Source organism: Schistocerca serialis, chromosome 1 (genome assembly GCF_023864345.2).
Source record: "Schistocerca serialis cubense isolate TAMUIC-IGC-003099 chromosome 1, iqSchSeri2.2, whole genome shotgun sequence".
Lineage (NCBI taxonomy): Eukaryota > Metazoa > Arthropoda > Insecta > Orthoptera > Acrididae > Schistocerca > Schistocerca serialis.
In genome coordinates, this window is record NC_064638.1 from 115,007,624 (window position 1) to 115,033,022 (window position 25,399).

Here is a 25,399-nt window from a genome sequence, read left to right on the forward strand (position 1 = left end):
TTCAATGCCCAGGCGTATCAAGGCCGTTATTACGGCCAGAGGTGGTTGTTCTGGGTACTAATTTCTCAGGATCTATGCACCCAAGTTGGGTGAAAATATAATCACATGTCAGTTCTAGTATAATATATTTGTGCAATGAATACCTGTTTATTATCTGAATTTCTTCTTGGTGTAGCAATTTTAATGGGCAGTAGTGTACGTAATAAGTTTTAAACAGTGCAAAAGCATTGCGTACAGAAAAACTATTATTGAAATATCCAAAGTGGAACGATATTTTAGTATATATTTAGTTCCAGATGAATAATTTGTTTCTGAATTGACGAAAGTAACAAACTGGGACATGTAAACAAAAAGTATTGCAGCAGTCCCATATTGCAGACATACGAAAACAATGCAAAGAACAAATTCGTGTTAAATTTCGGAAACTTATCATGAGCTAAGTTAACACCCGCTGCTTCGCTCGCGTAAACTGGTCAGCGCAGTTTTTTTTTCGAATTTTTGTCTTGTTCACAAATTGTAATAGCTTCTAAACATTTCACTCTAAGTAAGGTCGTAGAAGCACGGTCTTTTCCGAATGTACTTCTGACCAAAAAGCGACTCTGGTAGCTGGAGTCCAAGGTTTTTGTTAATCACGCCTTTTGCGTTCTTGTGGTGATATTTCCACAGAAACTTTCATCCCGTAACACATTTCGTTATATGTAACCGAAAAGTGAAATACTAGTTTTCACTGATTTAGGTTTAAAAATTTCTTATATAATGAAATATTCTCTTAAAAATTTTCATCCGATATTTCACCCTCGTAGGTGTATTTTTTATTTCTAACTGAGAAGACATGTACCACTTTCAACAGATCTAGCTTTAAAAATGCTTTAGTAGTTCTTTAATAATTTTTTATTTTGAAAAAAACTATCATCCACTTTTACGCACTTAGTGGCTGAATTTCCAAAAATGCTGAACCATAAATCTTTTTATTTCTTGTGGAGAAACCGAATACCAATTGTTGTTGTTGTTGTTGTTGCTGTATCTTCAAAATTGCCTTAAAAGCGACATATTTTCAAAAAGTCTTTTATCTCCTATTTCACCCTCTTAGGAGTGGAATTTCGAACAATCCCTTCTTAAACAATGCCTACAGTATAAGATCCACAGTTTCTCCAAATTTCAAGTTTCTATCCTTACCGGTTTGGGCTAGGCGATGATGAGTCAGTGAATCAGTCTGGTCCTTTTTCACCCCATTAGGGGTGAATTTCCAAAAACAGTGAAATGTATTTCTTTATTTCCTACCGAGATACCAAATTAAAATTTTCATAGATTTAGCGTTAAAAGTTCTTTCATGATTAAGTACAGGGTGTTTCAAAAAGAATATACGTATTTCGAATGCAAACATTTACTAAACTTTAAGACATGCAAATATGAAAGTATACGCTCGTATTTACGAACCTCTCTAAGTTCAGATTACAGATGTTCAATATGTACTCCATCAATGACACGGACACTATCACATCGATACTCAAATTCCTCCCATACTCGGGCAAGTATGTCCTTCGTCACTGGTGTTATGTCAGTACGGATCCGGTTCTTCAACTCTTCCAGGTTCTGTGGGAGTGGTGGTGCATAAACGTTGTCTTTAACGAAACCCATATGAAGAAATCAGAGGGTGTCAAATCCGGTAACCGTGGAGCCCAGCCAGCCACTTGACAACCAATCCAGCGTGAGCCGTAGTTGTGTCCGGCTCTTCGAAAAGCGCGCCAGGCGGAGTGCTTTCGCTTCGCGTCTAGTGTTTGCGGTAGCCGTTTTGGTTTCGCGCGCTGTTTGGATCGCTACCGCCCTCTGGCGGGAGTTGGAGCAAGTGTACGGTCGCGTGACGATCGAGGAGTTGTACTGGGCGGTGACCGAGAGAGATGGTGGCGCAAGCGGGGCCCTGCTATTGGGGGTCGTCAACTGCTCGCCACGTGCTTTGCCCGACCTCTTGGCTGTCAGGGGCTAAGTCTGCCTAACCCGCATGTACGTGGCTTATGAAGCTTAGAAGCCGTGGTGCAGGAGATCAGCGCGTGGGACCGTACGTCTTCTTATCGGCCGTTGAAACCAGTGGCAGTGGTTGGTTCTGACGAGCATTTTGAAGTGCGACGTGTTCCCGGCACTGTGGTGGAATGTGAGAAGTTCTAGTGAAGTGTATGAGTTTCTTCCCCAGTGGTTTTGTTGGGGTCTTTCCACCACAGTTTTCGTTTGCCTGTCCGCGGGAATATGGTAATTGCTTCTTGGACGGGCCGTTTCGTTCACACCTCGATTGGGTGATTTCGGGTCGGTGTCGCGTGTCTCTGTGGTTCGGTGTCTGGGCAGGCACCGCCCTTGCTACATCTTCTGGTTTTTGGTAACTCGGAGAGGTGGTGGATTGTAATGGAAGTTTTGGGGCTGATATGCTATGGCCTTGCAGACCACTCCCTCACCGAGCTAAGGATATTTTTTTTTTTTTTTTTTTTTTTTTTTTTTGGGAACTGCCTTTAATGTAAAGGTTTGTGTGCTGGCTTATTCACATTTATCTTGTAACAAATATAAGTTATGTAACTGGCGAGAGACAACTATTTTTGCTTAGTACAAGCTAGCTACTTAAAGTTTTTTTTGGAATTGTTCCCTTATTGACATAACAAGTTTAAAATCTTCTTATTGTTAACGTCAAACTTTGCAATATCCTTTACACAGAGCTATTTTTTAAAAGATTTTTATTACTGTTGGCTTATATATAGGCAAATTGTTAATGTCCTACCTGGTAATCTCCTTTTCATAATGAAAATTGTCAAGCTATTGGAAATTGTTAACAGTTGTAACTTGTGCAGCTTCATAACCAACCAACGTCTCAAAACACGCCAAATTCTTCTTGCAGGCAGTTGTAACTCCCGACTGGCACGGCGAGTTGATTTTGAAGGACTACGTTGGAAAGCAGTCTGAATTCGTGCAACATTTTCTTCAGGAACACGAGCGCGACCAGGACTCTTACCTTTAAGTACACATCATGTATCTAGCAACTGTCGATACCATCTGCGAATGTTCCACCCATTCTGAGGATTAGTTTGGTACCTCAACCCGAAAATTTTTTGCACTGTTATCACGGAAATGCATTTCTCAAACTCATGAACACAAAATGATTTCTGTTGCGGAGTAGCCATTTTAAACATATGACGGTTACCAATCAAAACAGAATACAATTGACATCTAGCGGCTACTAATATAAACTAGACTCTGTATTCCTTTCTCCAATAGCCCAGCCGAGGCGCAGCGATCGACAGTTTGGACAAAATAATACTTACGTATATTTTTTTGAAACACCCTGTATTTTCATAAAATATTTCATCCCCTTACGGATGGGAATTCGAAAAATCCCTTCTTGGAAGATGCCTACAGTATAACATCAAAACACTCTCCGTATTTCAACTTTCTATCGTTACAGATTTGCGCTGGCGATGATGAGTCAGTCAGTGCGGACATCACCTTTCATATACACTACTGGATATTAGAATTGCTACAACAAGAAGAAATGCAGATGATAAACGGGTATTCATTGGATAAATATATTATACTAGAGATGACATGTGATTACATTTTCACACAAATTGGGTGCATAGATCCTGAGAAATCAGTACCCAGAACAACCACCTCTGGCCGTTATAACGGCCTTGATACGCCTAGGCATTGAGTCCAACACAGCTTGGATGGCGTGTACAGGTACAGCTGCCCATGCAGCTTCAACATGATACCACAATTCATCAAGAGTAGTGACTGGCGTATTGTGACGATCCGGTTGCTCGGCCACCATTGACCAGACGTTTTCAATTGGTGATAGATCTGCAGAATGTGCTGGCCAGGGCAGCAGTCGAACATTTTCTGTATCCAGGATGGCCCATACAGGACCTACACATCTGAAATGTAATGTCCACTGTTCAAAGTGCCATCAATGCGAACAAGAGGTGACCGAGACGTGTAACCAATGGCACCCCATACCATCACGCCAGGTGATACGCCAGTATGGCGATGACGAATACACGCTTTCAATGTGCGTTCACCGCGATGTCACCAAACACGGATGTGATCATCATGATGCTGTGAACAGAACCTGGATTCATCCGAAAAAATGACGTGTTGCCATTCGTGCACCCAGGTTCGTCGCTGAGTACGACATCGCAGGCGCTCCGGTCTGTGATGCGGCGTCAAGGGTAACCGCAGCCACGGTCTCCTAGCTGATAGCCCAAGCTGCTGCAAACGTCGTCGAACTGTTCGTGCAGATGGTTGTTGTCTTGCAAACGACCCCATCTATTGACTCAGGGATCGAGACGTGGCTTCACGATCCGTTACAGCCATGCGGATAAGATGCCTGTCATCTCGACTGCTAGTGATACGAGGCCGTTGGGGTCCAGCACGGCGCTCCGTATTACCCTCCTCAAACCACCGATTCCATATTCTGCTAACAGTCATTGGATCTCGACCAACGCGAGCAGCAATGTCGCTATACGATAAACCGCACTCGCAATAGGCTCCAATCCGAGCTTTATCAAAGTCGGAAACGTGATGGTACGCATTTCTCCTCCTTACACGAGACATGACAACAACGTTTCACCAGGCAACGACGGTCAACTGCTGTTTATGTATGAGAAATCGGTTGGAAACGTTCCTCATTTCAGCACGTTGTAGGTGTCAGCACGTTGTAGGTGGCGCCAACTTTGTGTGAATGCTCTGAAAAGCTAATCATTTGCATATCACAGCACCTTCTTCCTGTCGGTTAAATTTCGCGTCTGTAGCACGTCATCTTCGTGGTGTAGCAATTTTAATGGCCAGTAGTGTATGTAGATTATATTTTCACGTCTAAATTAAGACGAGAGAATACCCAGTTCCGTTACAGACTATTGCAGACACCGCTGGTGTCCTCCCGAACTCACTCTGAGCCTGCGAATGAATCCAGAGCAAGACGACACGAGCGACAGTAGCTGGGGTCGATGCCGCCGTTAAGTGAGTGCATGCCGCATGCCGGCTGTCGAACAGCTGCGGCGCTATTGCAGCGAGAGAGCGGGTGCGGCGCGGATAAATCGCGCCCCTTATATTGGACTGCCCGCCGCGCGCCAGACGGATCGCAGTCGCGACGCGCCGCGCTGGCCGCAATAGAGCGCTCTGTCCCAAGGTCGGCCGGCGCCTGCCCGCCACATCCTTCAGAGCGCGCGTCTCGCTGCCAGCACGGAAGAAAGTTCCCGATCCGGCACGCAGACGACGTCGACAGCGGTTAAATTTTGTTTCCGTTACTTACCAGGTGTACCGGTATTAGATGAACGTTAAGATACAAATGTGTCGATAGGGAACATTTGTTGTGAACGAGTCTTAATTTTTTTTTGTTTGGTTGGTATGACATATGTCAAAGATATTTAGTATACATCAAGTCATGGAACAAACACACCATATGTTTTCATCGTGTTAACAATGTCGAATTTTGTACCAGAAAGTGATGATTTGCGGAAAGCATTAATTTTTTGAAACTTTTTGGCAGATTACAACTGTGTGCCAGGCCGAGACTCGAACTCGGGACTCACAGGAGAGCTTCTGTAAAGTTTGGAAGGTAAGAGACGAGGTACTGGCAGAAGTTGAGCTGTGAAGACGGGGCGTGAGTCGTTCTTGGGTAGCTCAGTTGGCGCCGGCACGGTAGCTCAGCGTGTTCGGTCAGAGGGTTAGCTGCTCTCTGTAATAAAAAAAACTGAGTGAATGGATCAATAACGAACTTCAACGGGCGTCAGGGGATGTCCACCACGAACAATTGCAACGAAATAAAACGAACAAAATGAAATTTAAAAAAAAAGTTGGTAGAGCACTTGCCCGCGAAAGGCAAAGGTCCCGAGTTCGAGTCTCGGCCTGGCACAAAGTTTTAATCTGCCAAAAAGTTTAATATCATCGTACACACCGCTGCAGAGTGAAAATCTCATTCTGGCATTAATTATTTGTTTTCATTTGAAAAAAAGTGCTGCAGAGTCGCATCGAATGCTTGTCGAGGCATATGGTGATCATGCTCTATCAGAAGCTACATGCAAAAGATGGTTTCAACGGTTCAGAAATAATGATTTTGATGTAAGAAATGAAGAACGTGGAAGACCACCAAAAAAGTTCGAAGACGCCGAATTGCAAGCAAGATTGGATGAAGATGATACTTAGAGTCAGAAGCAAATGGCAGCAATGCTAAATGTTACACAACAAACAATTTCTGACCGTTTGAAAGCTATGTGAAAGATCCAAAAGTGTGGAAAATAGGTGCCACATGAATTGAATGAAAGACAGATGGAAAACCGAAAAACCATTTGTCAAATTTTGCTTCAGAGACATGAAAGAAAATCAGTTTTGCATAGAATTGTTACTGTCGATGAAAAATGGATTTATTTTAAGAATTCTAAACGGGAAAAATCATGGGTTAATCCGGGACAACCATCAACATCGACTGCAAAACCAGATCGATTCGGCAAGAAGACAATGCTCTGTGTTTGGAGGGTTCAGAAAGGTGTGGTGTATCATGATCTTCTAAAACCCGGTGAAACTGTGAATATTAATGGCTACAGACAACAAATGATCAATTTCAACTATGCATTGATCGAAAAAAGACCAGAATGGGCCAGAAGACATGGCAAAGTAATTTTTTGGCACGACAATGCACCTGCACACAAAGCAAAACTGGTTCAGGATGCAATCAAATCACTTGGCTGGGAGCTGCTACCCCACTCGCCGTATTCACCAGACATGGCCCCTTCCGATTACCATTTGTTTTCATCAATGGGAACACTTCGATTCCTACGAAAAAGTCGAAAATTGGGTGCCTGATTGGTTTGCTTCAAAAGACGAACATTTCTATTGGCGTGATGTCCACAGATTGCCAGAAAGGTGGTCTGTATAGAAAGCAATGGTCAGTACTTTGAATAAAATGTTTTTACTTTTCAATTAAAAATTAGTGTTTCATTTTCACAAAAAAACGCTCATTTCACACCGGTACACCTGGTACATGTACACGAGGGCAGCCTCATCGTGCCGACGGCTCGCGAGCCGAGTGTGTGGCCCAGTGGGAGCTGAGGCTTTGCTCGGCCCTTCTCCTAAGTACTCGGTACAAGCGCCACATTTCGCTTAGTACTGCGGTGTGGCATTTTTCCCTTGTCACAACTCTCTTGAGTTCGGCACAATCGTGCCATCAGCGTTCTTTACCCTTCGCTATTTGTCGGTGGTATGAAGGATAAAATTCATGGTGAAACGATTTGTTGTGAAAATTGCTATCCTCAGTGAAACTTAAGAATAATAATAAGATCTGCCTAATGGAATAAACAGTCTGATGAGTACAGAACATATTGGCAGAACAACCAGTGACGAAAATAGCAGAAATAAGAACAGCGAGAAAGTTAACAGCAGAGTTGGGGACTACGGATCACATGAATTTTAGGAATTCAGCTACCTAGGCAGCAAAATAACCCATAACGGACGGTGCATAGAGGGCATAAAAAGGTGATTAGCACTGGTAAAAATGAAAATGGTATTCCTGGCCAGGAGAAGTCTACTAGTATCAAAAAATAAGCCTTAATTTAAAGAACAAAATTCTGAGAATCTACGTTTGAAGCCCAGCATTGTATGGTAGTGAAACATGGAAACCTGAACAGAAGAGAAAGAAGCGTCTGAGATGTGGTGCTACAGACAAATGTTCAAAATTATGGTTGACCACATCAAACTGGTCAGGAGATTGAGGAATAAAAAATGAAAAGTAAATTAACAAATAAATAAATCAGAGGATATTCAGAAGTCCAGTGGTTGTTTCCACAAAAAAGAGGCAGTCTAGTGCTCTACTGTCACACAATCCATGGATGGTGAAAATTTGCTGTGAAACGAAATTAGAATATCATGCAGTAAGAACTAAAGCGTTTAGGTAAGGAAAGAGGAAGTTCTCTGCAGAGTCGGAGAGGAAAGTTATATGTAGAAACCACTGAAAAGAAGAACGGAAGGGATGATAGTACATCTGATATGACATCTGGGAACAATTTACGTAGTACTAGAGGGAGCTGTAGAGTGTAAAAACTGTAGAGGAAGAGAAAGACTGGAACACATCCAGTAAGTAACTGAGAATGTACATTGGAGTCGCTGCTCTGAGATGAAAAGGTTGCCACAGGGGGGAAATTTGTGGTAGACCACATCAAACTGGTCCGGAGACTGAGGAATAAAAATGAAAAATAAATAAATAAATCAGAGGACATTCAGAAGTCCAGTGGTTGTTTCCACAAAAAGAGGCAGTCTCGTGCTCTACTGTCACAATGGGAATGACAGAAGACAGGAATGAGAATTCTCAATATCTATTTTGTAGTCACATAATCCATGGGTGCTGAAAATTTGCTATGAAACGAAATTAGAATATCATGCAGCAAAAATTAAAGCGTTTAGCTGACAATGGAAGAGCAAGAAATTACAACACTCGACATCAAGAAGACCTTTGCGCTAAATTTGCAGGCATAGAGCACATGAAGAAATTGGCGGTACGAATAGTAAAATTTCTGAAGTAGCACGCATTATTCCGCTGTCAGTTGCAAGAGTTTTCAGTGGAATTGAGCGATGAGTATGGAGACTCTTTATACAATACTGCAAAGTACGTTGGTCAAGTCAAGGGGAAATTTATGGAACGATTTTTCAATTTAAAACCAAATATTGTTGAACTTATGAAGAAAAAAAGGAGTGCGGGAACGTAAATTAGAGCATCCATAATGGATTGCAGACCTCGCATTTTAAGTGGACTTGACTGCACACTGCCCACAGTAAAACGGTACAAAGCAGAGAGATACAATACTTAAAAGTCTGCGCCAAAGATTAAATTGAGAGGAATGTATAATATAATCTCTGTAACGTTCATATTGGATTCTCTTTCGTTTCATACTCTAAAGAAGTAGTTAAGATACACTCGCGCTTGTTACCTTGTAGGGAATGGACGTAATTTTTGGTGTGTGCTGAAAGGCAGCCATCTTGTTAGTATTTAGGAGTTGTGTGACGAACATAGCAAGTCATATTGTTTTGTCAATAAAAAATAGTGAAAAGTATCTAAGTTTTACGAAAATTATTTAAAGCGACGTAGAATTGTATTCCTTTGTTTCTACCGTCTTCGTGAAGTAAACCGATGCCGACTCAAGAAGATACGCGCGGTCAACAAAGAGAAGAACAAAAATGGTTCAAATGGCTCTGAGTACTATGGGACTCAACTTCTGAGGCCATCAGTCCCCTAGAACTTAGAACTACTTAAACCTAACTAACCTAAGGACATGACACACATCCATGCCCGAGGCAGGATTCGAATCTGCGACCGCAGCGGTCGCGCGGTTCCAGACTGTAGCGCCTAGAACCGTTCGGCCACCCCGGCCGGTAAGAGAAGAACATCGATGGCGACTATTGAATTAATATTGTGGCAGAAGGACTAATTCTACCTTTAAGGTGAGAACGCTGAATAAATCAACAATGACGTAGAATTCAAAAATATTATTAATCGGAATTGTAAATTATACTACAGGCAAATTTCATGCAGCACTGAATTTGTCCGCATTCAAGCCGGTCAGTACAGTCCGAAAAAAGCCTATCAAAAATTCTAAAGTTAAAGTTCCGTATCCATATCTTATTGCTTTTCAAAAAATCAATAAATTAAAATTTTTTTTATTTATTTCGCGAGAACTGCATACTGGGAAACAACTAATTTCTCATTTGATGGGGATGCAATTAAAATGAAAACCGCATTATAGAACGGACAAATTCTGACAAAAACACTGTCCGTTTTCTTAAGCTCTCTAACGTTAAATAAACGCAGGTCTGAGGTGTTCATTGTGGCCTTGAGAGTATTGCAAGGATAGTTTCCTAAGAGGTTTGAGGACACTGCCAATATTACATCTATCTGTTCTTGGACTGTTTTCAAGACAATGTGCCGTTTCAGTTGAAAGCGTCCCTGTGCGTGTGCAGATGTAACAGACTCATCTGCAATATAATTCTCATTTTAAAGACAAATCCTTGTACATTAAAATTTTCCAAGACATCCATACTGTTTTCTTCAAGTAGAGTTTGCACATCTCCATAATGAGATTCCAACAGTGCTACAATATTCCGATAGGCATATGTGTGTGAAGGACCTGTTTTCGATTATCAGACAAAATAAGTGACGGTTACGTGGCAACTGGAGTGCGAAAATCTGTGAAATTGTCCGCGCCTGTCCATATGCCGACATATCGTACCACATAAAAATTATACCATGTCTTCAACAAGACAAAAAGAATTAAATAATACTGAAAAGTTGTTTTGTTCTTGAGATATGTGAAACCAAGTCGTATGCAGTGCGCCTGAACTGCCATTTAAACGCGGCGCGTTCGCTGCTCCCCCTCGTTCAAGCTTAGACAGCAGCTCGTTGCAGTGGGGGAAGTGTGCAGCTAGACTGAGCGCTACGGCAATAGTGGCAGGACACAGCTAACCAGCTGGATTCTTCGCTGCCCTTTATGAATACTCCGGAATCCACATTGTGGTGTTTGGTGAAGAGTACTTCTGGTACAACTGTCGCTCTCCCTTTCTCCATTCATGTACGGTGCGTGGGAACAATGACTCTCGGCAAGATTCCGTACAGGTGGCTGATCGATAGTAACGAATATGGGGCAGCAGCAGCACAGGAAAACGAGCGCATAGTAGAAGCGGTAGGTACTCACTTTAAGATCCCTGGATACTCACCACTACTGTGGCTGCTTCGGAATCAGACGGCGAGTGACTCGCGGCTAGAGTACAACTGTTCGTAAGTGAGGATGACTTGTACTCGTAATGGAAAGGAAACTGGGAAAGTGTGATGATACTGCACATGTGATATGTACATGTTTAATGAGCACATTAATTCATCATCACACTATTCTCACCTTTGCCGTTTTCTTATTCTCTTGCTTACAAACACTGTAGAATAAGAACATAGCCACACTTTTCGTTCATTGAGCATATGCCCAGAAACAAAATATTGTTGTCAAAATATCCACGGGTGTGCTGCCGGTCTATAGTGTCCAACGGGCACAATATTTCGGCGATCATACATGTCGCCATCATCAGGTGAACTGACGGACTGAGCTCCGGTGAACGTGCCGGCACGGAGATCCGTACGCTATAGCTGCTCAGAGGGAACTGGGTTCGGTCGCGGCGGCGGCCGATTTAAATACCCTCCGCCCGCGGAGCGCACCCTCCGCCGTCCGCGCCCCGCGCCACGGTCGCGCGGTGGAACAGATTGCGACGGCGTCTGAGATGACGTCGGAGTGATGGCTCTGTCCGCCGTGGTCGTCACAACTATACGTTTGCTCGATTTACTCTTGATTAACCCGATCGCTGGTTCCCAAGCCTTGCTAAGATTATAGCCACAGTCACGGTTTATGAGGTCGTCATTGGTGCGAATTTCGATGGCCTCTCTAACAACGCTGTCCCAGTATCTCGACGTCTGTACCAGAATCCTCGTGCGGTCATATTCCATGGCGTGATTTTCCGATAAACAATGTTCAGCGACCGCCGACTTGCTCGGATACATCAGACGAGTGTGCCTCTGGTGTTCACGGCATCGATCCTCGACGGTACGCATCGTCTGACCAATATACGACTTGCCACATTGACACGGAATCTGGTACACGCCGGCCTTCCTCAAACCGAGGTCATCTTTGGCGCTCCCCACCAGTGCACGAGTTTTATTTGGAGGACAAAACACAGTTCCGACCCGGTGTTTTGTCCTCCAAATAAAACTCGTGCACTGGTGGGGAGCGCCAAAGATGACCTAGGTTTGAGGAAGGCCGGCGTGTACCAGATTCCGTGTCAATGTGGCAAGTCGTATATTGGTCAGACGATGCGTACCGTCGAGGATCGATGCCGTGAACACCAGAGGCACACTCGTCTGATGTATCCGAGCAAGTCGGCGGTCGCTGAACATTGTTTATCGGAAAATCACGCCATGGAATATGACCGCACGAGGATTCTGGTACAGACGTCGAGATACTGGGACAGCGTTGTTAGAGAGGCCATCGAAATTCGCACCAATGACGACCTCATAAACCGTGACTGTGGCTATAATCTTAGCAAGGCTTGGGAACCAGCGATCGGGTTAATCAAGAGTAAATCGAGCAAACGTATAGTTGTGACGACCACGGCGGACAGAGCCATCACTCCGACGTCATCTCAGACGCCGTCGCAATCTGTTCCACCGCGCGACCGTGGCGCGGGGCGCGGACGGCGGAGGGTGCACTCCGCGGGCGGAGGGTATTTAAATCGGCCGCCGCCGCGACCGAACCCAGTTCCCTCTGAGCAGCTATAGCGTACGGATCTCCGTGCCGGCACGTTCACCGGAGCTCAGTCCGTCAGTTCACCTGATGATGGCGACATGTATGATCGCCGAAATATTGTGCCCGTTGGACACTATAGACCGGCAGCACACCCGTGGATATTTTGACTATCAAATACGCCGGGAGAAACTCAAGAATCACAAAATATTGTTGCACTATAATCACATTCAGTTTATGAAATTATTTCGTGACTGTTCAACTAGTAAAAACAAAAACAAAGACGAAAATATAATGCTGATTATTCCCAAAATACGAGGCCTGTTCAGAAAGTAAGCTCCGATTGATTGCCAAATCGAAACTACAGTGAACATCAGAAAAGTTTTGCTTGTAACAATTAGCTACACCTTTCAGCTACTTCTCTACGTAGTCGCCGTTCTGACTTAGACTTTTGTCATAGCGTTGTACCAACTTTTCAATAGCCTCATCATAGAAGGCAGCCGCCAGTGCTTTCCGCCAATTCTCCACGCTGGCCTACACCTCGTTGTCTGTGTCAAAATGTTGTCTTCAAAGACAGCGGTTCATGTGACCAGAGATGAAACTCAGGGGGAGGCAATTGCGGACTGTATTGTGGGTAATCTCACATTTCCATTTGAAAACGATGCAGGAGCATCTTCATTGCCCCTGCAGAATGCGGCTGAGAATTGTCTTGAAGAAGAAACAGCACGACAGTTATGTAATGTTAGCTGCATAGCTTCAGGCGAAATTTCTCACCAGGCCCTCGTACTTGGCGGCAGACACTATTCTCTAGACATCTTTACGCACTCACTGCGAGCTCAGAAATGAGAAGAGCGACGTGATGCTAACTGGGGTTATACCAGAGACACTACCCAACACATCTGTGCAAAGCTTTATCGGATTTTCATAGTCGTTTCCATTTCGCGACCGATCGGAGCTTACTTTCTGAACGCCCCTCGTAGCTGAAACAACACGGGCAGTTCGCCTGGTCAATAACAAACAATTATTGAACTTTTTCGGTGGACTCGAGGGAGTGCTTTTTCTAATTCCGTAATTAAAATCTATTTTATGTGGCATTTTCCATTTTAATGTGTTTTTCAATGTGACATCTGCTACATTTCCGATCCGTCATCTGTAATTGAGCTTTTTAGCTTTATATCGAATTGAGATAATTAAATAAGGCGATGAGCGAAAGGGCCACATAAGTTTCTGTAATTTTATCACGCCACTATTCAGAAGCTATACGAGATTTGAAAACAAACTTAGACACTCCCATTAAAAATGGCTGTAAGAGTGAAGAACGAGATCTTCGGGAAAATCCGGTAACACTGGGCTGGACACCTCGTTCACCCTAATAAAAATTGAAAACTAGTAGCTTGAAATTATTCCAGCGCGAACCATGCCGGCTTATTCCGGGTGTATCCAGTAGAATGCACCCTGACCAGCCAGAACATTTTGACACCTACCTAATAGCCGGTATGTCCAACTTGGCCACGGATTATAGCGGCGACACATTCTGACATGGAAGCAATGAGGCCTTGGTAGAACGCTGGAAGGGGTTGGCACCACATCTACACACACACAAGTCATCTAATTCCCGTTAATTCCGGGAAGGGGCCGATGAGCTTTGACGCCACTTTCAATCACGTACCAGATGCTTTCGATCGGGTTCAGATCAGGCATTGAAACTCGTCCCTGTGTTCATCGAACAGTCCATCAGACTCCTGGCCTTGTGACATGGCGCATTGTTTTGCTCAAAAATGTCCCTGCCGTCGGGAAACATGGTCGTCATGAAGAAGTGTGCGTGGTTTCCAACGAGTGTACGATTTTATCCGTCAAGATGCCTTGTACAAGCTCCACTGGGGCGATGGATGCCCACGTGAATGTTTCTCAGAGCATAATGGAGCCGACGCCAGCTTGTCTCCCTCCTGGAGTACAGGTCTCAAGCAGGCCTTCCCCTGCAAGACGACGGATTCGCGCCCTCCCATAGGCATGAACAAGACAGTAATGGGATTCATCAGACCATGCAACGCCCTGACACTGTGCCAACGTCTAGTGCCGAAGGTCACAGTCGTAGCTGCCGACGTTATGGTGCTAACACTGGCACAAGCATAGGATGTCAGCTGCCGAGGCCTGTCATTGGGAGTGTTGGGTGCACTGTGTATTTAGACACCGTTGTAATCCGCCCAGCATCAAAGTCTGATGTTAGTCCCGCCACGGTTCGACCCTGCCCTGTTTCACGCCCGACATCTGTAATTAGGGATGCCCGCCCAACACCATGACGTCTGAGTGTGATTTCATCTAGATTTCACCAGGTGTTGAAGACAGCACCCATCGAACACCCAGCAAGTAGTGCACTTTCCGAAATGCTCGTGCCCAGCCTCTGGGCCATCAAAATCTAACCTCGGTCAGATTCATATACAATACGTGATCAAAAGTATCCGGACAACCTGGCTGAAAATGAGTTACAACTTCGTGGCACCCTCCATCGGTAATGCTGGAATTCAATATGGTGTTGGCCCGCCCTTACCCTTGATGACAGCTTCCACTCTCGCAAGCATACGTTCAAGTAGGTGCCGGAAGGTGTCTCGGCGAATGACAGCCCATTCTTCACAGAGTGCTGCACTGAGGAGAGGCATCGATGTCGATCGGTGAGGCCTGGCACAATGTCGGCGTTCCAAAACATCCCACAGGTGTTCTATAGGATTCAGGTCAGAACTCTGTGCATGCCACTCCATTACAGCGATGCTATTGTCGTTTAACCACTCCGCCAAAGGCTGTGCATTATGAACAGGTGTTCGATCGTGTTGAAAGATGCAATCGCCATCCCCGAATTGATCTTCAACAATGGGAAGCAAGAAGGTGCTTAAAACATCAATGTAGGCCTGTGCTGTGATAGTGCCACGTAACACAACAAAGGGTGCAAGTCCCCTCCATGAAGAACACGACCACACCAGCATTTGCTGTTGGTACTACACACTATGGCAGCTGACGTTCTCTGAGCATTCGCCATACGTACATTCTACCATCGGATCGCCACATTGTGTACCGTGATTCGTCACTCCAGACAACGTTTTTCCATTGTTCAATCGTGCAATCTTTACGCTCCTTACACTAAGTGAGGCGTCGTTTGGCATTTACCGGCGTGATGTGTGGCTTATGAGCAGCCGCTCGACCATGAAATCCAACTTTTCTCACCTCCCGCCTGTCATAGTACTTGTAGTGGATCCTGATGGCGTTTGGAATTCCTGTGTGATTGTCTGGATAGATGTTTGCCTATTACACGTTGCGCCCCTCTTCAACTGTCGGCGGTCTCTGTGAGTAAACAGACGAGGTTGGCCTGTAGGCTTTTGTGCTGTATATGTCTCTTCACGTTTCCACTTCACTTTCATGTTGGAAACAGTGGCCCTAGGGATGTTTAGGAGTGTGGTTCAAATGGTTCAAATGGCTCTGAGCACTATGGGACTTAACTGCTGAGGTCATCAGTCCCCTAGAACTTAGACCTACTTAAACCTAACTAACCTAAGGACATCACACACATCCATGCCCGAGGCAGGATTCGAAACTGCGACCGTAGCAGCCGCACGGTTCCGGACTGCGCGCCTAGAACCGCGAGACCACCGCGGCCGGCAAAACAGAAAAATCAGTATTGTTTGGTACCCACGAGGAGATGTAATAAGACCAGGGCAAAGTTGGTCCTGCTTAAGCACCTCCTTTCAGCAGCAGTTAAGTATGCAGTAGAAAAAAATCCTACGTTAACTGCATGTTTTATAGACGTAGTTTTCCGGTGCTTTATATCAATGACCTGGAGGAACAGAAAAACTGCAATGTGTAAAGCGTTATTACGTTGTCTGAAAATGTTAAAATTGAGAAAAGAGGAACCTAGAAAAAAAATAGTTCTGGGAACAACCACAGCACTTAACAATCACAATTATCTTCTGATTGAAAAAAAATTCCATTTTCTTTTATTGTGCTCGCTTTCACAAGGAAGCTATGAAATGACCAGTGATGAATACTGGAACACTGTAAAAGAAGTCATCCTCACATCTGCAAATAATCACCTGCAGAGAACTAAGAAAGGCAGGAAGAAATGGTTCGATGAAGAGTGTGAAGAAGCTGAAGACAAGGTTATGAAATTACGTAAAAAATGGTTGCAAAAAATAAGAATCCTGAAATAGAACTTGCTTATCGGCAGGCTCAAACGCAAGCAAACAAAATTAACCGGAAGAAAAAGAAACAATTCCTAAAGCAACAGACTGAATCTATGCATGAATATCGTCAAAATAACAACACCCGGAAAATGTATGGTACAACCAACAAAATTAGGAAAGGTTTTAATTACAAAACTAACGTGATTAAGGATTTAAATGGCAATATGACGATTGAGCCAAGAAAAATTTTAGCGACAAGCAAGGAGTGTTTTGACAACCTACTGAATTTTTCTGATAGAGAAGCATCAATTACTACATAGTTCCAGCAACAGTCACAACTGTGAGGAAGTTCCAGAACCCACATATGAGGAGGCGGTAGAGTGTGTCAAACGTCTAAAAAATGGTAAAGCAACTGGCAGTGACAGCATCCCTGCTGAGGTACTAAAATATGGAGGAGAAGCATTGCACAGACGTTTATTTCATCTCATACAGATAATCTGGAAATCAGAGAACATTCCAACAGAGTGGAGAGAATCATTAACAAGCCCTATACATTAAAAAGGAGACAGGGATAATCCCAGAAACTATAGAGGAATATCATTAGTCAATACAGGTTATAAGAGCTTATCTTGTTTATTGCTATGTCGCTTAAAACCATATGCAGAAAATATAAATGGGTATTATCAAAATGGGGGACTGATGACATCAGAAGTTAAGTCCCATAGTGCTCAGAGCCATTTGAACCATTTTTTTTTATTATCAAAATGGCTTCCGCAAAAACAGATCCACCAGTGACAACAAATTTCTTATCAAATCAATAAAAGAAAAAGTTTGGGAATATAAGCAAAAAATACATTATCATCATTTCATGAAAGCTTATGATTCCATCCATAGACAAAGCTTGCGGTCACGCGGTTCCAGACTGTAGCGCCTAGAACCGTTCGGCCACTTTGGCCGGCTTAGGAGTGCGGAAATCTCGCGTACAGATGTATGACACAAGTGACACCCGATCACCTGACCACGTTCGAAGTCCGTGAATTCCCCGGAGCGCCCCACTCTGCCCTCTCACGGTGTCTAATGACTACTGAGGGCGCTGATATGGAGTACCTGGTAGCAGGTGGCAGCACAATGCATCTAATATGAAAAACTTATGTTTCTGGGGTTTCCGGATACTTTTGTGCACATAGGGTAGATCGCGCGCCTTCCCCATTGTACATGCGGAGAGCACGCTCATTCAACTGCGTGCACCGTGCGTGTGTCTGACTAGCAATCATTCCTCGACAGATGACGCTGCTATCGCCTGGACAGGTTTATATCGATAGTAGGTCGGTAGCCATAATGTCCTAGCTGACCAGTGTATTTCCCGCTTGTTACTATTCGTAGAACGGTCTGATTCTTTGTCATTGCACTGTCAAACGCTGGGCACACGAGTGTAGAGTATACACAGCGAGAACCCACTGCGCCACGATATCCGTCACCGGCTCCCGATCTACTGAACCTCGAGGCTTACATAAGCGACGCTGCGGCAAGGAGCTCACGAACAATTCCGAATGCTGGGATGTCTGGCACTTGTGTACAATGTTCTGCCTGACGCTTAGGAAACATGCGAAAATGAGTAACCTTATTCCTTCCGCGTTCTGACATTATCCAAATTTTCTCCATAGATTCAATACGGAGACAGAAATCCTGGATGGCGAGAAGTATGCTACAATTCAGTTTTGCTATGGGTGCATAAACTGAAAATTCATTGTAACGCGTGGTCTGAAGATACAGAGGTTGTAAGGTGCCTCTCACGTGAGGAAGACATTTTTACCAGTTTTAATAAATTATTGTCTCTTATTGATGTATTCACGATAGTTAGGAAATGCTGTAGTCCGTAGCCGGCCATGAATCGGAGAGCCTTTCCCAGCCGGCCGGTGTGGCCGAACGGTTCTAGGCGCTTCAGTCTGGACCCGCGCGACCGCTACGTTCGCAGGTTCGAATCCTGCCTCGAGCATGGATGTGTGTGATGTCCTTAGGTTAGTTAGGTTTATGTAGTTCTAAGTTCTAGGGGACTGATGACCTCAGATGTTAAGTCCCATAGTGCTCAGAGCCATTTGAACCATTTTGAACCAGGATTTCCCACTCTGGCTGGCTAGGTGAGGAAGCGACCATATGTCGCGTGTAGTGGGGTGGGGCTCGGCGCTGGACCGTAGCAACAAGCGTTAGCCTAAGAAATATACATGACGGGAAGTACCGCCATCTTGGCGCCAAAGCCATCGATTTTGTTTATTTATATTTAATAATTAAAGTCATTTATGACAACATGAATACTAGGATGAGCCTCTGGATGTTTAAAGCTATTTACCATAATTTTGCCTCGTTAAAATTCACACCCGTTCATTAACAAATGCATATCTTAGTAAGTACGAACTTGATCGGAAATCCACGAACTGTGACGAAACTAGTAAGAGATACGGACCGCGCGCCAAAGTCGGCAGTCGGCGTTAAGAGCTCTTCCTGTATTGTTCGATGGTAGCCATGCTCTTGCTTACGAGTAGTTTGTGACATGAGTGTTTCATTATTGATCTAATAGGAATAAAAGTGATATTACGGCATTCTGAATGTTAATTTCGAGTAAATAGATACCCTAAAGTTGATCGACAGCAATTTCAGATAATTAGCTTCCATCGACAGAGACATCCAATGCGCCAATGAAGAATCTGCACGGGACGACATTTACGAGAGCTGCACCGAGCACAGGTAGGAGGAAATCCGGCGACACGACCACCAAGGCGGATCAAGGAAGGTCGCAAATTTTGGGGGGAAATGCTGACCAGTCATACTGTTCGTCACATATACCACCCTCTACGGACTCGCGGCTAAGCTGAGTAATGACAGTATCAGTTTAGAAGCGAGGGGATCTTGCAAGGTACAATTTACTGTTTAATACACGCGCTACGTGTCCAACAAATGTAAATCGTACTCATCTGTACAATGAAATTTTCAGTATTAAGTTATTCATATTTTGGCAGTACAGAACTACTGTTGTATTATCGTCAACGAACCTTAGATACTAAGAGCGCTGAAAGAGTGCTGCGTTGTAGACGTGATAATCGAAATATGGACGTTGCGCGGAGTAGCAACGTTTCTGTGGTGCCCTTCCGGTTACTAAAAAGCTTGCCATTTCTGATAGAGATGGGGTAATTAAATACTGTGAATCAAACTTGTGATGATACATCACAAACAGGTAAGCTAGAACAAAGTGTTAACGTGATAGTAGTATCTTACTCTGGTTTTGTGATCTTTGTATTAAAAAGAAAGTAGTCTCCGTTTACGGAATGAACAGACTGTGGGCCAAGTCATACTCAATTTACCGTTGAGATTGACTTGTATTGAATCTGAATGGCCAGCGCTGAAATTTTAATGCGATATTGGCTAGGGGACATGTTTTCGTGCGTACCTGGTAAAACATCTGTTTACATGGCGAGTGGCAACAGCTGCAGGAAGCACGTTTCCACACTGTATTTTTTAACCTGAAAAGCTTGACAAGCATAATTACTTTAAATCTGTGTACACGACAAAATCTTCATCAGCGTCGACTTCAATTTCTGCACATTTTGCAACTGGTAAAACATTTAGAGTTATTGATTCTGTCAGTTCTGAATCATCCGGTATATACTGAAAATAGTTCCATTTATTTTAGCACATTAATACCATAGATGTACAGTTAGTGTACCAGCGGACTTGCTTTATTTCGACGTCCTAGAAACATTCTGATTACTCTCTCAGCAGCTTTATTACTGTCTCTGGATTCTTTTCCTCGTCCGGAAATGTATTTTCCCCGTAGGCGTATTTCTTAAGCTCTGGGAAAAAAGCGAAAGTCGTTTTTTGCAAGACCTGGCATGATCTGTGCGATGGACGAGTCACAACTTGCCGCAAGGGCGCCGGCAACGGTTGCTGTATGCCGCGCACAACGAGCCTTCTCGTGTAGTAAACAAATTCGCTGTTTGTTTTGAACAGGCCGACGCAGTTTTGCAACACCTCGCAGTAGACGTAAGACTTGACAGTGTACCCTCGAGGCAAACTACGACAAATTGTGGATATTTCCCGCCTCAAAAAGTTGTTGACATGATACTTCGTCGTGAAGTTGGAGTCCTGAAATTTTTCCTCGGCGAAATATGAGTGAGATGTGCCTTCTATAGATTGTCGTTTATTCTCTTCTGCGTGTGGTCAACTGCCAAAGTTTGTAATTCTTCGAAATGTCACCTCTCATAAATTACTCGTATTTCGTGGGGCGCAGTAGTGGGCTATTCCGGAGCAAATCGAATTCATCCGCTTTCTTCAGGTAGCATTTACGGCAATGTGCATATCCGATAAACTGTACTCTCTGTAGTAGTTCGTTGAAGATCAGTTCTTAACCGTTTCTGGAGTGCTCGTGAACTTCAGTGACGGTGAAACTGCTTTCGATCGTGATATTTCTTTCCTTCAGTCTTCTCGATGGTTTTATAAGCGAATAAGGATGAATTAAGTAATATGCGTTTCACCAAGAATCGCATCATGCGTTAAATACATGTTTTCAGACTGAATGTTTTAAACTGAATGGCTGGCAAGCATAATTACTTGAAATTTGTGTACACGTCGAAATTCCTTCTTCCCAGCCACAAACTTTATAGAAATTAGGAAAACCCAAGGAATTGGTTTCTCATTATAGTGTTGAAAAAGTCAGTTTCCTAAACCTTCCACTCCTTACGTTTTACGCTTTGTGATACATCGCTTACATGAAATTCGTTTCATCAGGTATTTGAAGGTTTCACATTTTCAGTTCAAACAGTTATCACTATGATCCCTCCAACATCCATACACAAGCATTTTCCCATGATACTCGATCTTCAAACGGCTTACACTGACAGTGAGCTCCACCTAAGAACTAATACCTTAAAGACATGCTGATGGTAATGCTGGTGGAAGAAAATGGAAACTAATGAGTCACTTAATATAATATTAATTACTGTAATTTACAGTCTTTTAAGGTACTCATGCTTTTAAGATGATCCTGAACTTACTGTTCTACAACAAATATTTTTGTTTGATTTTTCTTATATCATAATTTGTCTAACCCCATCATTGTAATATCTTGCCTGTTATTCAGAATTTCAGTACAATAATTACAAACCCTCTAACGAAATGTTTGATGTTACGAAACACTGACATGAAATGTAGCCCCATCAGAAAAGAGATTTTTTTAAAAAATTGACATCATCAATTCTGTGTGGAAAGTCAACAGCAAACTTTCGATTTTATCAGTAGGTTTTATTTCATGTAAAAGTTGCCATTTGTTGGCGTGCAACTTAAGTCTTTTTACACACAACATCATACACAGTACCTTTAGGCACTACTAATTGTAGACTACATCTGGCCAATGACTTCTTTGGGCTCCGCACACACAAAACACGGATCTGTTCAACAACATCTTCAGAAGTTCTCGGTCTACCTAGTGATTTTACTTTTAATACACTACCGGTTTCCTCGAAAGACTATAGCCAATGATGGATAGTTTTTGCTGTGGGTGGTTCACCACCATACTGACGTCCAAAATGATGTTGCACTGTTGTAACTGATTCAGTTTTCACTAGCCAAATAATACAGTGCGCTTTCTGTTGCGGAGTGCACATTGTTGGTGAGCTGCTCTGCACTGCACTGCACGCACGCTTGAAATGAACTGAAATGAGGGAACAGAGGAAAAAAACAGCACTGGTGGCGTCTCAAGGTCAAGCAGACCTGCCAACTGCAGAGGAGCCAAACTTGGAGAGTTGATGAATCAAACACCACAGAATAGAATAGTGTATGTCACTTTGTACAGATTCTAGTACACATTAAAACTAGGGAGTTCTTTTTCGAACACACCGTACTGCAGGCAAGATTTTTATATTCTCTCGCTTGTTACGTGCAAACTATTGGTCCTACAGAAAAAATGAATGGGACCTTTTTGTAGCAAATTAAATGCAGTAAAATTTTGTACTAGGATACGTTTTCGCTAGAGGTTGCTGTTTTCGAATTATTCAAGAAAAAGTTACAAAAGTGGCCTTCAAACGCGTTTTTCTTGAATAACTCGAAAACCATGGCATCCAGCGGAAAAAGTGTCCCAGTACAAGATTTAGCTACGTTAACTTTCCTACAAAACGGTTCTGTTCATCTTTCCTGTAGGACTAACAGACTACACGTAGCAAGCGAGAGAATATGCAAATATCGCATGTTGTTTTTAAGATGTCGCAGGTTGCATAAAACCCAGTAGCAGGAGGCAGATATGTATCATCTTGTATACAAAGGTCAGTCAAATGAAAACGAGGCAATGGAAAATAAAGTAAGTAAACAGTTTATTATTTCAAAAGTAATGACTGTTAATACATTTATCCCACTGTAAGACAGGACGGTGGATGCCTTTATGGGAAAATGTTTGTGACTGCCTACGGAACCGTGACTGTATCCAGGACTGCGCCTCCTCGTCCATAGCTCATCGACGACCACGAATGTCTTTCTTCAGTGCTCAAAAGCATACGGAAATCACATGGAGAGAGATCGGGACAGTATAGAGAGTGTGTAAGGTCTTCCCAGTGAATCTTCAGCAGAGTAGTCGAAACAACCTTGGTAACATGTGGGCAGACATTAGGCTGCAACAGAATGATGCCGTCCGTCAACGTTCCTGGGTGTTTGGACTTAATAAAGCGCTTCATTTTTGCAAAGTGCCCACATACCGCTGCGCTTTAATTGTGGCGCCATGTTCCAGAAAGTCGATGAGCAGCAAGGCCCTTTCAGTCAAAGGAAAAGATCATCGTGACTTTCCGCAGCTCGCGTGCACGGCTTCGGATTTTTTTTTTTTTTTTTTGATGAGGTGAGTCCACGTGCTTCCATTGTTCGATGCTCGCTCTTCAGCTCAAAGTGATGACATCATTTTTCATCTCCCGCGTAGATCTAAGACGAGAAACGATATTCTTCATTGTGATACGATTCCAGATGCTGCAGTACATGATCCGCGGTACTTTCGGAACTCCGTGAGAACGGACGTGGATTGTTTTGAGAAGCTGCTGTCGATGATACTGAAAGGAATTCGCACAAGTGGCACAGAATGTGGAATGCAGTTTCACCTTATGTTCAAACATGCATGTCTTGCTGTGTTTCCATATTTTTCTCCAACCTCTGTAATTCCGTGATAGCTATATAAGAACAACAACTACGACGGGCGTTCAATTAAGTAATGCAACACATTTTCTATCGGCAATTTTGATTGAAAAAAATGTGGCATTTATTGTGACTGGACGTCTCTGTTGGTAGTGTTGACACACTTGTGCACCAGATGGGGCACTCAAGGATGTGTGAAGTCTGGGTTTCAGCCGCATAACAGAAGGCCAAAAAGAGCAACGAAGGACCATTTGTGCGGAACTGCTTGCGTGTTACGCAACTGATAGTGACCATTATTTGTCGAACATCGCCACAGGCGATGAAATACTGGTTGATCACTTCGAACCGGAGACAAAACGGCAATATATGGAGCGGCTCCAAACCACCTCTCCTCCAAAGAAAATGTTCAAAGCGTCGCTCTCAGCTGGTAAAGTTATGGCGACGATCTTACAGGACTCTGAAGGGGTTATTCTGTTTGATGTCCTCCCTCTGCTGCAATGATCAACTCACAAGTGTGTCGTGCTATCCTCAGGTAATTGAAGAAACGACTTCAGCGTGTTCGTTGCCACAAAGGTGCAAATGAACTTCTTTTTCTCCACGACAACGCAATGCCTCACACGAAGCTGCGCACCCGAAAGGAGCACACAAATTTCATTGGACTGTTCGTCCTAATCCATCCTACATCCAGGACCTCCGAGCTTCGGACTTCCGTATCTGTTTGGCGCAATGACGAATGCACTCCGCGGGAGACAGTACGTGGATGATGGGGACGTTATTGATACTAAAATATAGACTCATGGCCGGAAATGTCATGCCCATTATAATTATCCGGGCTGTTATGACGTGGTCGTTGATGAATTCTGTGTCAATTCCCAACGTTTCGTCCCCGTCTGCGGAGGACATCTTCATGGAGGTCTGTAGCTCGATGGAAGGTCCAACACACTCACTGGCAGTAGCGAGCCAGTGAGTGTGTTGGACCTTCCATCGAGCTACAGACCCCCGTGAAGATGTCCTTCGCAGACGGGACGAAACGTTGGGAATTGACACAGAATTCATCAACCGACCGCGGCATAACAGCCCGGATAATTATAATGGACATGAGGTTATTGATGCAGAACGACGTTGGTTTCGACAACCATCAACAGAACGGTACCACGCGAGCAAACAAGCCTTCCCAGTGATGTGGCGTAAGGTCGTCGCCTTGAACGGAGATATGCGGAAAAACAGGGTATTCAAGCCAAAAGAGTGGGGAATAATATGGTGTATTGTAACCCCGAGTCAGACAAACCCACTTCCAAAGAAAAAAAGTGTTGCAATAGCTAATGAACGCCCCTAGTACTTAATGATCAAAAAATTCCTCTCGCATATTTTTAAAGGATTGCAAATGACTTAACCTTGCCGTTCGAGTTTTTGCGTCATGGCTATCCCGCTAGTAATCTGACGAGGTGAACAGATCCGCAGTCCCAAACATGTAAGCTAGGGGCGCTGCAGCAGAGGCGCACACCTTGTTAGGTGCGTCATGCAGCACGGCCCAGAAGCGCAGCCACTCACCTCGTAGCAGCCGCAGGTGACGCAGAAGACGGTGCCCTGCGACTCCAGCCGCGGGAACCAGCGCTCGCCCAGCTCGTACTCCGCCAGCCCGAACTTGCAGCGCCCGTCTGCAACAAGGAGAGGCGTCACGTAAGGTGGGGAGCGACGCAACATGTCAGTCACACAGCAGCAAACTTTCATCTCGCCACAGGCTCGAGCGATGGCGATAGACTCAGTGGC

General features: G+C 44.0%; 1 protein-coding gene across 1 annotated transcript in view; it reads right to left on the bottom strand.

Annotated features, from left to right (window-relative positions):
* The window catches only part of LOC126457081 (chordin-like protein 1), a 672,845-nt gene that overhangs the window by 207,459 nt on the left and 439,987 nt on the right, over positions 1-25,399 (bottom strand). Inside the window, exon 3 of the mRNA XM_050093090.1 lies at positions 25,181-25,287. Within this exon, the coding sequence (XP_049949047.1) occupies positions 25,181-25,287 (107 nt within the window). The remainder of the gene's footprint in view (positions 1-25,180; positions 25,288-25,399) is intronic.